At 41.6% G+C, this 15,174-nt stretch overlaps 1 protein-coding gene across 5 annotated transcripts in view; it reads right to left on the bottom strand.

Moving 5' to 3' along the window:
• Window positions 1-1,996: 1,996 nt before the first annotated feature.
• gtf2ird1 (GTF2I repeat domain containing 1) overlaps window positions 1,997-15,174 on the bottom strand; it is a 34,977-nt gene continuing 21,799 nt past the window's right edge. For 3 of the 5 annotated variants that reach the window (XM_037119943.1, XM_037119944.1, XM_037119945.1), the window contains exons 13-27: window positions 14,887-14,967; window positions 13,125-13,268; window positions 11,042-11,095; window positions 10,305-10,385; window positions 8,733-8,916; window positions 8,217-8,278; window positions 6,913-6,984; window positions 6,461-6,728; window positions 5,702-5,730; window positions 5,537-5,584; window positions 5,375-5,452; window positions 4,636-4,828; window positions 4,248-4,285; window positions 4,064-4,173; window positions 1,997-2,956 (exon numbers count right to left, since the gene is read on the bottom strand). In XM_037119943.1, the coding sequence (XP_036975838.1) occupies window positions 2,888-2,956; window positions 4,064-4,173; window positions 4,248-4,285; window positions 4,636-4,828; window positions 5,375-5,452; window positions 5,537-5,584; window positions 5,702-5,730; window positions 6,461-6,728; window positions 6,913-6,984; window positions 8,217-8,278; window positions 8,733-8,916; window positions 10,305-10,385; window positions 11,042-11,095; window positions 13,125-13,268; window positions 14,887-14,967 (1,511 nt within the window). In that variant the 3' untranslated portion in view covers window positions 1,997-2,887. The remainder of the gene's footprint in view (window positions 2,957-4,063; window positions 4,174-4,247; window positions 4,286-4,635; window positions 4,829-5,374; window positions 5,453-5,536; window positions 5,585-5,701; window positions 5,731-6,460; window positions 6,729-6,912; window positions 6,985-8,216; window positions 8,279-8,732; window positions 8,917-10,304; window positions 10,386-11,041; window positions 11,096-13,124; window positions 13,269-14,886; window positions 14,968-15,174) is intronic. The other 2 variants (XM_037119947.1, XM_037119946.1) reach the window with 2 other exon arrangements.

The following is a 15,174-nucleotide window of genomic DNA, read 5'->3' as shown; positions in this document are numbered from 1 at the left end:
CATCACAGATTTAAAGTAAAGTCTGCGATTACACCGAAGAGAAGAAAAAAGGCAACGTGAGGACACACAACTGATTCTTACTGCAGCTGAAAGATGGAACCCGAATATCCTGAACACAAAACATGATATAAAGTTTAATAACCTAAAAATATCAACGATACTAAAACTGCTCCAGTCAGAGTCACAGCTCGGCAGTTCTCAGTTGAAATTTCAAGCATTTGAGGTGCACAGAGCCAAAATCTTACAAAAAACTTGGCGAACTGAAACAAAATGATCCCAGATTCACCCAGAGAGTCTGTGAGAGGAGGACATAAGAATGTAACAGTGTTTTAATATATATATATATATATATATATATATATATATATATATATATATATATATATATATATATATATATATATATATATATATATATATATATATATATATATATCCTCATAACATAACATAAAGCAGGAACAGAAACATGTTCATTCAGAAGGATTCAGGGATAAAATGTCCACATGGTTTCAAAAGCGTGTGATAATAAACTGAGAGATTTAAAGCTACACTGGACTGAGAACATTTGACTGACCGTTCCCAGGTCAGTTACTACAGCCCTGCCTTCTAAGCCCCTCCCACAGAGGAGCTTGTAACCACGGTAACAGAGGACACCAGATAACCAAGATGGCGCATTCAAAAAAACAACATGAACCCTGATTGTTCTGTTTCTGATCAATACAACTACATTACAGTGACAGCGCCTCCTGCAGATCACTGTAGATATCCAGAGTAATAATCAATATTCGCTGTAGACGAGTTGCCAGGTGATCATTCAGGTGATCATCATCACCTGCTGCCTCTCTGAAGCTGGAGGAACGTTATTTCTCTGAACCAGTTCAACCACTTCAGAGCTACTGAACACAAACTAACATCATTATATCTGCTGCTCACTGAAAGACACTTTAACTAACCAGCAGCCATAAACACAAAGCTAAACACCAGTTAGCATACAAGCTAACAAGCCAGATTTAGCAACAAGCTACGTAGCTCCACTGCAACATCACACAGTGATATGTGTTACTGCAGTGTTACTGTAACAGCCATCTTAGCCTTGTGGTTAACACAGAGTGAAACATATCCAGCAGGTTCTTACCTGTCCAGCAGAAAAGTCCTGACGGACCCGCAGCTCCTCCACCTCTGAAATGACGCTCTGATATTTATCCTGGTTTCCTCTCTGGCTCGGTCCACTTCTTTGTTTTTACTCTGCTTTTCTTCTTCAGTCTTCTTATTTCTTCTCTGTGAACAGTTTCATGTTGTATGTGACCAGGTGAGAGCGGACACTGCACCTGAGCTAACGCTCGGTGTTCAGCAGGTGAGAGTTCAGCCGCTGTGACGTCTTCAGGCATGATGGAAGGTTCTGGTGCGGTTTCATCAAACACACTAGATGATTAAAGACACGTCAGGACGACAATAAATCTGTTTGTTGGTAAGATTCAGGCTTTGTGTCCCTTCATGGTTCACATCTATGTGGCGGTACTGACAGGAACACACCTGAGAACCCGTCCTGCACCACCACCCAGTGATACAAGATACTTTAACAACTGGTTCTGACTGGACCAGAGAACTTCTGACTGGTGTGAAGGATCCATCAAAGTGTGTACTGAGTGAGGAGTGGATGATGTCACTAACACATCCACTGAGGTTCAGGATCATTTCATCACCATCATGTTTAAACTTCACACAGGTGAGCACACGAGCAGGACACACCTGGACCTAATAATCAGCTGGATCTCTGAGCCGGTTTCTGTCTCACAGGCTGGAGACTCTTAACACCAGCTCCCTCCATGATGATGAAAGAACGCCTGTTCACAGGAGACCGACACTGAAATAGATTTCTTTATTTCACAATGTTATAAACAAAATGATAAACTAAAGGTGAATAAAGACGCAGCACTCATGAGTTAAACCCTGATACTACAGACGACATCATCAGAAACGAGGTCAGACGAGGTGAAAGTGCAAGGCAACACATTTTATTTCAAAGGCCTAATTGGCGTTAAGGTACAGCATATTAAATATGGTTAGTCCAGACAGTCATCGCAGAATAACATACCATTCTTTCCTTTACGTGATACATTCAGGCCGACTCGTAATGATATCTTACATGTTAATGAGACACAAAGAGGCTGTTTGCTGAAGGTCTTGTGTGTCCTGACAGGTGAGCATAGCCTTCACCTGTCAGGGAAACTTACAGTCCATTTTAATTTCTGATGGCTTCTCGTCGCCACGACGACACCCAATTAAGACACTTCATCGCTGCTGATTAACGTGAGCTCAGCGGTTACCTGTGGTTACTGAGTGACTAGTAGCATCTGTGTTAGTGTTGTGATGGATCCCGGAGGAGCCGTATAACAGAATAATGTATTTTACATCCCTGCACATAATGTTATATTTCAATAAATATAATAAATAAAAAGTACAAATATCTGAATATTATGGAACCAGGTGGTTATCAAAGACATTGTTTTTGTCAGTAATACATTGCTGAACCCGACAGCGTGACTCTGTGGATGGACACGGGGCAGAAACACGGCTGCAGAAAGTCTTCAGCTGCGTAGAAAAACAATATTTCTGTCATGACGGGAACAAAAAGTGACAGCTGTCCTGCCGGCGTGGCGTGGAGGCAGCAGACAGACAACGAGCTTCTGCCCTGCGACCATCTGATCCTCATACATTCTGTTGTTCTCAACACTCAGGACGTCATTCACACCTTCAGCTCTCTGTTGTCAGTCTGTTCAGTCGTGGCACTCTGACCAAGTGTTAGTGTCGCGTGTGGAAGAGTCACGAAAATCTCTGTGACAAACTCCTCCGTCGTCCCTTTGCTGCAGTCCAGCGTCGTCCTTCAGTAATTGACTTTCCCGGGAACCTGCACATTCACTCCGCTGTAGTCCACCATGTACATGGGCCACTGCTGCAGGCACACAGACAATGAGAGAGCAAAGTCAGTCATAATGGACCAGGAAATGTTTTCATTAGCACAAAGAGGTTGTTGACCTTCCCTCAAAGCACAGCTTGACTGCGAGGCTTCAGCACTGAAACTCACAGTTGTGTGTTCAGGAGCAGATCTGGCTCCAGGAACTGAAACTGTGATATTTTAAACTGAGATTGTGATCAGAGACGCTGCTGTCTTTCTATCATTACACATTTTAAGAGGAGAATCACTGGAAACTGGAGTTTTTCTAACATTTCTTTTTGTTAACAAATCCCACGAAACACCAAAACCATCAATGTGTTTGTGTCTCACAGCTTTCTGACTTCCTGCCTGTCTGCAGCCCTCTGGCTCCTGCTGAGGCGACAGTGCTCCCAAAAATTAAAAGCCCATATTATTCGTGCTGAGGCTCTTCTACGCTCCCTTTATGTATGTATGTTTATGTTTCTCCAGCAAGAGAAACTGATGAAGAACATCGTGTCCAGTTCTTCTGGATGTCCACCATTGTCCATCATGTCCTGTGGGGATCTCACTCCAGCTGTTGGTTCTACTGCCCCGCTTATGATTTCAGGCGGTACTGATCTGCTTCGTCGCATTTGTAATCTTTCAGAAAACGTGCACAGAGACGGATGAAGTGGATGCAGAGAATGCCACATATCTAACGCTGAGCAGGAACAAAGCTGGACCTGCAGGGTTTTCTACCTTCTCTCCAACATAATGGAATCATGACAATCAGACATCATGACCCGGTTACTCAAGATAATCCACAGAACTTCTTGTGAGCAGTTTTGTGGAGGAACTATTTTGTCAGACAGAAGCATCTTCTCACGGACCAGAGATGAGCTAACTAAGCTAGCTAATGTCCCAGCTCACATGAAAAGGACGCCATTATTGTTTACATCCCTCACTGTCACGAGCCGAGTCGGTGCATGCTCGGTTCTGTCACCCCTGGTCCAAACGGATCAGCACTACTGAGAGGAATCATTTGTATTCATGATTTCATGGTGAATGTTCCCTTCAAACACAATGAAAACACTTGTGAGACGATGTCACTTAGTTCTGACCCTCCTCCTCTCAAACCAGACTTACCATCACTGGAATCTGATTGGTTGATATGCCCAGGTCCGAGGAGGCGGGGACTCGGTTGCTCTCCTGGACTCTCTTGCGCTTTCGTCGATTGGTGGAGGCGTTTGTTCCTGCTGGAGACACGAAGCGAACGTGTTTCTACTGTGGTTGTACTTCATGACACACAGCTCACAGCTCAGACACTCACCTGTGTTACACGCTTGGCTACAGATTTCGGCAAAAGGTCTGTGAGGGAGAGAAAGCGTGTTGTTTTTATTTTACATAAAGAACAATGGGATAATAATTCACACAGTGATGTGCTCAGGCTCATTTCTTCCTGATCTGAGTCTCTGCCTCCATTCTTTCATCACAGCTTAACGGCTCCGACGTCAAAATATTGTTCACTACTTCACATTATTTACGTTCTCTGCAGAGTGAGATTTATTCTGTGACATCTCAGAGGCTGAATTTAAATCCAAAGCATAAATAATCCATAATGAGCTTAACTACCAAGAGGCTAAACCCTAGATTCCCGGTGGAATACACAGCGTGGTGACAGCCAGCAGGCTGCTGAATATTCAGGTGCCTGCACTCACTGGAGCTGGCTCTTGATGCTGAATGTTACTTCGTCGGCAGCTTGCAGGATCTTCTCCAGGCACACGATGTCGTAGGAGTTTGGGTTCCTGAAGGGGATCTCGTCTGGAAGGCCACTAACCTCGATGGACTCTGGACTGCCTCGGATCAGCTTGTAGGGGACGACGGCGGAGCGGTCCAATCCCAGAGCCTCGCCTGAACACACCGCACGGCAACGTGATCACACACACGCACAGGCACGCACACACACACACACACAGACGTTAAGCTTTTTGATCAGCTGCAGAGACGCTAACAGTACGACAGATGCTGCTTGTTTTTCCGACTACAAAAGACTGTTAAATACATACAAATACTCACATACAGGAAATAAAGTGTGAAGACACGACTGATGAAACTTTATAGGTTCAGAACGTGTTTCATTTCAACAAACAGCAAGTTAAATGTTTATATTAAGTTAGAGAGTTAATTCAGGGAGCCAAACAGAAGCTAATTAATGTGAACGACAGCAGGCTGAAGGACAACAACACAAATGTTCAGTGGAAACATACAATCACATTAAACACTGATGTTTAGGGCTGCAGCTAACGATGCTAACGATTAATCACATGATCATCCTCTCACAAACAGTTTTCTTTTGTCTAAAACCCAACGACTCTTTGTTTCCTGTCACAGTGGTTCGTGCATTTAAAAACTGAACCAGAACAGAACCACAGAACCAAGAGTTTGGAATCTATTCACCGTATTTCTTGTTGAACAGTTCCTTGACCTGCTCTCGGAGGACCACCTTCTCCCCCATGCGGTTGATGTCGTCCTCGTCTGTCAGGTGAGAGAGAATCTGTTAACGACAGCTTTTCAAAATAAAGTTCCTGATGAATGTGGGACTGATCGTCTTGTACTCACCACTGATGGAAGCGTAGGCCTTCTTTAGTAAAGTGACACGTCGAGGTGCTGACAGAAATGTTGAACCAGATATTAATGTTAATATTACATTAATATCAGGTGTCTGTGCTGTGTTCAAGTTATTTAATCAGATTTAAGAATAAAGAAACTGAATTCTGTTCCCACCTGGTTTTGGAATTAGTCCTTGAAAAGGTCTGAAAAGAACAAAATCAACATTTTTAAACATGTTTAACTGGTTTAAAACAAGGTTAAACAGATGTGGACATGTCAGAGACTTCAAAAATAAAAGTCTTTAATCATCAAGTTAATGTTAACAGCCGTCCTTAATATTATGTTTCCTTTAACGATCAACACGAGGAGAGAAAGTAACGAGATGTTTCAATAACGTAAAATGAGTCTTTGCTACTTTTCTTCATTTGCATAATTTCTAATTCATAACTTTAAAATTGAGCGACGACTCAGACATGTTGTTTTATTTTCTGTCTCAGAGATCTTTAATTGATTTGTTTGTGAAGAGGGTTCACTCTGCACAGATTTGAGGAACTGAACTCTGTAACAAACTGAATTTCTCTCTCATGTTGTTTCACTGCAGGCTGCTTGTTGTTGAACTATTGAATCTTTATTTCTGGTGGAAATTATTTGAACTCTGGGAGAACGTTGAGCTGTTGTTGTAAAATATCTCTTTAAAGACGAGTTTGTCATGTTACTGATCCAGATGTGACAGTCTGACAGCAGCAGAGACGTCAGTGATGAACAAATATTTACATCATTGGATTTGGAGAAACTTCATCCCTGATATTCTGATGACCTGTTTTAAACGTGCAGTGGATGAATGTTTTTACATATAAAACATAAGTTGCCTCTATGTGAAGGACTGATGTGAGCCACAGGTGTGTGAGAGGTCATGTGACCGGGCGTTCCCACCTGGTGATGGTGAAACTGATTTTGTCGGCGACGGCCAGGATCCTCTCCAGGTTCTGGGAGCCGAAGGTGCAGGGCTTCCTGAAGGGGATGCCGGGGGGAAGGCCCTCGATGATGACCGAGTCGGGGTTGTTCTTGATCCTCTTGTAAGGCACTTGGACCGGGTACTTGATGCCCAATGCCTCCCCGTACTTCCTGTTGAACAGATCCTGGACCTGCTCCCGCAGCGTGTTGGCCAGGTCGATCCTGGACAGTTTGGACTCCAGGCACTCTGGAGACAGGAGACAGAAGACGCTTTGAATTGTTCTGCTTTCCTGTGTTTCTTTAGAGTCTGCTGCAGCGTATTCATCCTTTTAAAAAGGGCGTGATGAACGTCAGAACTCACAGCTGATTTATGTTTAAACATGGTGAAGCTTCAAAGTGTGCGTGAAGGTGAAACTTGAACCGGAGCGTACCTGAGAATCCAGGTCTCTTGGATATCGCTGCAGTGTCCTCTGTGACTGGCGCTGCGTCCTTGGCGTCCAGCTCTGTGGAGAAACATTGAAAGATTAAACTTTAGTTTGTGTCGTTTCTTTAAGATTTACTGAACACAACAAACATTAAGCGCTGCTCCTTGTTCCAGCGGCTTTGTCACAAATAAAAAGCTGCAGGAAATCCCTGCGAGGACTTTCTCTTCCTTCAGAGGGGCTGATTCAGAAATAGAGCCTGAACTGGATCTGACCTCTTAATTTCCTGCGGCAGAGGACAGCAGCATCTTAAAGCTGCATTATGAGCCTCCAGATGGAGGAACTTCCTGCAAACTGCCTGTAAAGAAACCAGTTTATCTTCAGAGCTTCAGATCATATAAACACGTGGAAGAGCTGGAGGTTTACATCCGTCTGACATCTACAGCATGAAGACGGAACGTTCATTATGAATGACTTGTTTATCTGCAGGACGAATGTTTGAGACGGGAAGACTTTAGATCAAAGAAGAGGTTCTAATTCACAACATATCCTCAAAGCATCATGGGAAATGTAGTGTTCTGACTCAATGAATCTGAACTAAATGATTATAGTAGGAATGAAGAATGTAGTATAAAGAAGACTGAAACTGACAAAAAGAAATTGAGAATGTGTTGCAATAAATAAATGAATATTCAAAATAATAATATTTAAAATCAATCAACTAAAATGAATTAATTTAGAAAATGAATGTAAATATTCAATCTTTTAATTTGCTTCTGTATTTATTTATCTTCGTATTAATTCCATATTCATTTACCTTCCCATTTTATTTATTCAATAAAATTGTATTCCTGATTTCGTTGTATTCAGTACGATGACAATAACATTCTACTCTTCATTCTATTCATTTATTTTTATTAATTAAATATATTTAATAAATACAATAAAATCATCAAAATAATAAATAGATAAAGTACAGCATCATCACAATTAATTAATGGCTACATTTGTTTGTATTTGCATTTAAAAGCTTATTAATTTATTTATTTCACCATTATTTTTTTCATGTATTATTAGTTAAGTTTTAGTCCTTAAATTAATGGAAGTAGAAACAAACAAAAACAGACTCATGAACCGTGAAAATACAAAGTAGCTTCACTTTTTCAGCAGGTTTTTAGGAGACGTCTCATTTTACAGAATAAATCAGAATAAACTGACTTCCTGTTGTTGTCGTGACGTTCAGGTTCACTCAGAGAGAGTTTAACGTGGTCTGTCTGTGATTTAAATTGAACTCAGACGTGTTCGGGACTCACCTGGATCACAGACGGGGATCGAAGGCATCTCTTGTTTTACTTGATCAGTTAACAGCTCGGGCCTGAAGACAGAGACAAAGATCAATACTGTGGTTATAAAGCAGGGGATCGAGTACGGAAGCCCAGAGAGGACAAGGAGGACAATTTTCTGTCTGATCCAAACTGTTTTCTTTCTTGTGTTTCTGTTCGATAATTTGACTTTAATAATGTGAAACAGGTGCACAGGTTTTGGCAGCGTAATTCAGATTTCTTTTTGTTTGTTGTGTTTGTTTTTGTTCAGCTCAGTTTGACCACCAGAGGACGACGTGTGCGACTCCATCGTCTTCTCAACAGGACTGAAAGTGTTTCTGTCAGGCAGCAAAACTTTGTTCACCTGTTTCACTAAAATAAGGAGGAGTTGATTTCCACAAACACACTTCAGATCCGACACTGAGAACTGACGACCGGACTGCGTCTCGTCTGTATCCAGATGATCACTGACGGAGGATCTGATCAGCTGCTTTAACCTCTTCTCACCTCTTGATGACGAACTGGATCTGACTGCTGGCAGACAGAATCTTTCTCAGTTTAGCCGCTCCGAAGCAGTTGGGCCTCCGGAGAGAGATTCCCTCGGGCAGCCCGGTGACGTACAGGTCCTCCGGGTACATCTGGAACTTGGAGTAAGGAACCTTTGCCGGTTCTGGAAGACCCAGAGCTTCGGCTGAGGCAGAGGAGCAACAGAGGAACACAGTTAACTTCAGTCAAATCATTGATATTTCTCAAAGGTGTCCGTCAGTTCGACCTCTAAACAAGATCAATAATCAGGTTTAACACTTGTCTTGTTTACAGCCAATCAAATCATTTTCCCCTCAGACTGATTTAAAGTGATGTTTCCTGATAAAATCTGTTTCTTTGCAGAGTGAAATATTACTAAAATATTATCATAACAACAGTTAATATGGACAAAACTCAGAAAAAAACACAACAGTTGTAGTTTAGTTCTACAGGGTGTTTAAACATTTATAACCAAATTTAAGACTTGAACAAATCATCTTTTTCTTATTTAATGATGCAGATGAGTATAAATGTTTGCAGCATGTTGTTCTGTGTAGAGAAGCTTCTGTAAGGACTGAGTTCATCTACATTCTGTCAGGTGAAAACACGTAGAAACAAAATAAATCATTAAACACAGAAGAGTTCGGCTTGTTTACACAAAAATACATAAAAGATCAATAAATGAAATCAGGTGTGTTAAAATTAAGACCTCACAAATTAAAATGTGAAAATATTTAATGACTTTTAAGGCTCATTATTAATAAAGATGAATTTGAGGCATTTTAAGTATTTTAAAGAACTGTATCGCAGTCTGGCTTTTCAAACTAAAAGCATATTTTAGCATCAGAAACAAATAAAGGAACTAATCAGAACCACAATCAGAAACATCTGGTTCTGATGACAAACCTACATTACAGTGATTCTGTTCATGTGGCACCAGAAGTCCAGTGATTAACTGATTAGTTTTCAACTTTTAAATTAATTAGTTTGAGTGTTTTTAAAGTGAATCAGTTAAAACTGTCAGATCATTAAATGTGAATTTTGTCCCATTTCTCTTCTCTGTGACTGTAAACTGAAGATCTTTACTTGTGAACAAAAGATCGATAGTTTTCACCACTGTATCACATATTATTGACCAAACAATCAATTAACACAGACAGTAATCTCTTCGCAGCACCGCTCAGTGTGTAATGAGCTCTGATCCTTGTGAACAGGATCTAGTTTTCACTGTTTGTGGTTTAAAGTCGTTGTTCAGACGTTTCCTTCACACAGAAAGTCAGACTGATTCTGGGAAACACTCCGCTGAAACTCCTCCGACATTAAACTGAGATTCATCCTCCTCATCCCCTCGGATCTGCTCCACACTGAGCAGACTAATTCTTACATGTTTAAATATTCAGAGAAACTTAAAAGTTACAATTTTAATATTCAAACAGACTATAAAAGCTTAAACGCCCCTTGCTGTACACTGGTAAAGGGTGTGTACATGTGGAGGAGATCAGTCTTACTGCAGGATTAATGGGCCCGCCCTCGTCTGAAGCTCAGGTATCTTACCGTACTTAATGGTGAAGAGGCTCTCCACTTGTCTCCGCAGCTGAAGAATCATTTCACCAATGTCCTCGACCAAACTCCCTGCTGAAGAGTCAGACCAGAGAGAATCATCACCTGAGGGCAGCTGGAGCGGTGGGAGACCTCCCACCTGTGAACATGAACACTTCTCCTGCCTGACTTTATTCTGATATATTCCTCTTGGCCCACACTGACCTCGTAACGACAAACTGACTGTGTGCCGCATTAATCACTGAAGAAAATAACAAATGCACACGGAGAAGAGGAAGGTAAAGGTGCAATAAATGAGGCTAATAAAGTAGGAACAGTTTCTGGACGGATGAACTGAGCTGCTCCTGAAATCAATGCAAACAATATGTCTTTAAAACTTCTGTCAGAGACAAAGTTTCACAACGTTATGAAGTTTGTTTTAACTCAACAACCATTAAAATCACTACATTTGTTAATGGAGTCTGGTGATGTTGTGTTTACTGGTTTAATGATCTGCTAACAAACTCCCTCTTTATGATGCTACATTTGTCAGCTCAGAAAACAGAAAACCTCAGTTTATGTGCAGTTCATCACCTGAAAAGCCAGAAGCAAAATCTGGTTTTAAAGAGTATGAAAATAGCTTCTGTGCTGAACAATAAAGGATGTTTTGTAAGAGCTAGTTTCTCCAGCAGTATTTTAATGTTGCGCTGGGTGCAGCAGAGTGATGAACACAGTGAATGAGGCGTCTCTACCTTCAGAGGATCTTCTGATGCTCTGTGAGGCGGCGCTGGGTGACAGAGCTTCAGCTGCGGGATGAAAGAAAAACATGAGAGGCGCAGAAACATACAGCAGCTTTCAAACATTTAGACAACAAAGAGCTCCAATATGAGATTCATTCTTCAGGTGAAAAGATAAAAGACGGAGACGTGTTAACGTCTTTGATGGTTTCCCGTTCACGGAGCGCGGCTTCACTACACAGCAGTCGTGTGACTGAAACGATGCAGCCATTATGATATTTGTAAAACTTCAGCTGTTGATTTTAACGCTCTTCTCTGGAAAATAACAGGAGCAGGAAACAACACACAGCTGCAATTACCCAACATCACTGCCCGTCATCTCCTGCTGATATTTTATAAAACTGTTTCAATTTAAGTCCAAAAACCGGTAAAGTAAATCCATCTCTTGAAGAATTTACTGTAAAAATGTTTATTAAATTCTTGGGATGTTGTAAAATCCTGCAGCTGAACTCCTGAATACTTTTTAGTTCTGAGTCTTTGAGCGTCGTCATCAGTCTCGTCTTAGTTTTCACTGGGTTGGGTTGAAATCTGGGGCTCGAGGATCATTTACAACACGTGTTAATTTAAATAGCTGATGCAGAATGTTTCCACTGCTGATCGTGGACCAACAGACTCACGCTGACAATATCGTTACTCTCCCCTCATAACTCTGAGTGAAGGGAGGTGGAGACAGTCTGTAACAATAACTTTAACAAAGTTACACTCAGGTACAAGTGAGAGAACAACCAGACGAACTCATTAACACAAAGCCGAACATCTTTGCTGTGTTTTTCACACAATATCAATATATCAGTTTTTAATATCAAGGTTATCGAGACCTTAATTTACAGTCGTTTTCTACCCTGATGAAACATTTATATCTCCTCTAGTTTCACTGTGTTGAACCAGCTGTTGATTCTGTGTTAATGTAGTTTTATTAATAACTTCAGAGTATGTCTTACTTTACCACGTACTGTATGATGTAAAACAACAACTAACAAATATGTAAATAAAGAGCATGAAACAGCAAATAATACTAAATGGGACATTTGCTGCACTTACCTTCACTTTGGTTCCTTTAGTGGTCATTTTGTGAAAGAAAAGAAAACTTCAACAGAGCAACAAATTTCAAATCAACAAAACAAAACAAAAACGCCTCCTGAAGGCCGAGACACTGAGCAGACTCTTCCTCCTCTGAGCTCACAGCAAAGCCAAACGTTTGCACGTGTTTAATCAATAAAGATCATTTTTGACAGGATTTTTACTGACGTGCAGAAGTAACTCTCAAGTTTTTAGTCTTCAAACAGAAAGATAAAATATTTTGTACACAGAATCTGTAACTGTTATTTATTATATCTTTCACACAGCTTAAAGGGGAAGTTCACCAAAATCTGAGCAAACACGTCTGCTGCCAATGAGGGGAAATCTTAAATTGACAGATTGTAAATCATTAAACCATCTGTGTGGTCAGATACCAGTCGAGTATTTAAGAATAGACATCTGTAATTAGGTGAACTGACCCTTTAAGGTGAAGTTAATAGAGAGTCTACTCAGGTGTCTCGGGTCAGCTGTCTCACTGGCATCTCAGTCTACGATGGCTCTGCGTCAGGCGGGAGGTTTGGGAGCTTTAAGGATCTCTGAGGAGCATTTTGGTCTCTAACACATGAACTAACTCTAATCATTGTGGGCAGCAGGACTACAGGACAGAGGAGCTCCACATCTGTTCATACGCACAATGCATCAGTTTCAATTATCTAAATGTCAAAGAGCTTTTAGTGTGAGTGTGAGCGGCTGATGCATGGTGCTGGTCACAGATGGGAGCTGGTGTCTGAGAGGCTGGGAGGAGAGAAGAGCTACAGTAGTCGGGTGTGGAGGATCTGTAGGCTTCTACTGGTGTCTGGGGAGGTTTGGTCGTGGGGAAGTGGAAGAAATCTGAGAAAAGTGTTTTCATACGTGTGTTTTTAGCTCCCTAACAAGCAGCTGGAGTGAGCCAGCATCCTGGGAGCTGCAGTGAGGAGGAGGAGGAGGAGGTGAAGGTGGCTGACGGAGCTGAGGTTACCTGCGAGGTTCTCCAGCGGGTGATGGGGAGCAGAAGGAGCAGAAGGAGCAGAAGGAGCAGAGGGTGAAGCTGTGGCTGGACACACTGCGGCTGCCACCGGCTCGACCACAGGCTCACTGGGCTCCTCCACACCAGAACCAGCGTCTGTGGGACAAAGAGACAAACCTGTGATGTCACAAACCTGTGATGTCACAAACTTCTGATGTCACAAACCTGTGATGTCACAAACTTCTGATGTCACAAACCTGTGATGTCACAAACCTGTGATGTCACAAACTTCTGATGTCACAAACTTCTGATGTCACAAACTTCTGATGTCACAAACCTGTGATGTCACAAACTTCTGATGTCACAAACTTCTGATGTCACAAACCTGTGATGTCACAAACCTGTGATGTCACAAACTTCTGATGTCACAAACCTGTGATGTCACAAACCTGTGATGTCACAAACTTCTGATGTCACAAACTTCTGATGTCACAAACTTCTGATGTCACAAACCTCTGATGTCACAAACCTCTGTCTGTTAAATATGTATGTTAAGTCACCGAGACAGAACATTTTCTGAACTAAAAGAAAACAATCAACACAACAATTAAGTGTTTGTGCACCAACTATTACCTCAACACGTACATGCACATTGTTGTTTCCGGCTCTACAGGTTTACATCTTAATTTAGTGGTTTTCTACATCTCATTTTAACAGAATAAGCTCATTAAACACAACAAATCGCTGACGTAGACTTTATTGCCACCTACTGAGCCGTCACGCCTATTCAAGTGCTGACAATTGTTTGTACAAAGATATTTAATTACATGGAGGAAAAGATCTGATCAGAAAAATCCAATGTCTCCACCTGAACATTTAGGAAATCAGCTGCAGCCTTCTTTTATACCAGATTTGGGGAAGTTCACTGACCTACAATCAGTTAGTCGTCATCCTTGAAGTCTTTGATAATGTTTAACTGAAGCATAATGTCTGAAAACACTTTGGATGCTCACAGATCTCAGCTGGCAAAGAGCTCAAACGCTTCTAACCTAAAGAGGAAACACTTTTTATGATGTACGGCATCAAAATGGAAACATATCATCTTCATTCGTCAGTAAACAGCTGAGGAAGACGTGGTGCTCGTCCTGTTTGAGACAGAAACCATGTGACAAAACATCGAGCCGAGCTTCACTCGACCAACGGACTCCATCAGTCTTTTCAGAATATGTTGAATGTTCTTTTACAGTCGTGGCACGTCGGCCTGACCAATCACATGATGACTGTGAAGAACAACCTTGACTAACGATTGTTTTCATTGTACATTTATATTTTGATTACTTCCTCAGTTAATCGATCAGCTGTTGGGCAATAAAATGTTATAAAATGCTGAAAATGTGGATCAGTGATTCTTCCTCAGGTTACTTCTTTACTAGAGGAGGAAACGAAAGAGGAAGGAAACCAGGAAACAGGAAAGGAGGCGAAGAAGGAATAAAGACACCAGAACACATCCACATTTAACAGTCTGACATCAGAGAGTTTGAGTCTCCTCCACATCTGCACCACCTCCTGCAGGAGGATGTTAACTTCCTGCTGTAAAAGTCCCGTTTGTGTGGCCGATGAATCTCAGAGTTTTACAGTTCGGACCAGTAACACTGTATCACAGACCTGCGATCTGTCAGGGACGATCTGTGACAGCACATCTCTGGATCCTGTTTATGATTTAACAAGTGAAGGTGTTTCTAATCTGCTGGTGGCCGGACGTGTGCACACTCACCCGGCACCGTCACTTGAATGATCTCCCCGTCTGGAGGCTCCGTTTTAATCCTTTTCAGAGGAATACAATCTCCTGAAGGACCTGCGGGGATTCAACAGTTCACTTCCATCAGAGCGTCGCTGTGTTTCATGGAGCTGCTCAACAGATTTAAGTGGCTGATCGAAATGACTGGACGACGAATCATGATGGGACATTTTTTTCAGACACTTCTGAGGACTGTCGATATCAAAACTTTAATTACAATCTTTTGTTGCTTCAGATTGAAAAGAATGGGAACAAAAAGAAGTC

This window comes from Acanthopagrus latus, chromosome 13 (assembly GCF_904848185.1).
Source record: "Acanthopagrus latus isolate v.2019 chromosome 13, fAcaLat1.1, whole genome shotgun sequence".
NCBI classification, from domain to species: Eukaryota; Metazoa; Chordata; class Actinopteri; order Spariformes; family Sparidae; genus Acanthopagrus; species Acanthopagrus latus.
This window is presented reverse-complemented; position numbering and strand designations above follow the sequence as displayed.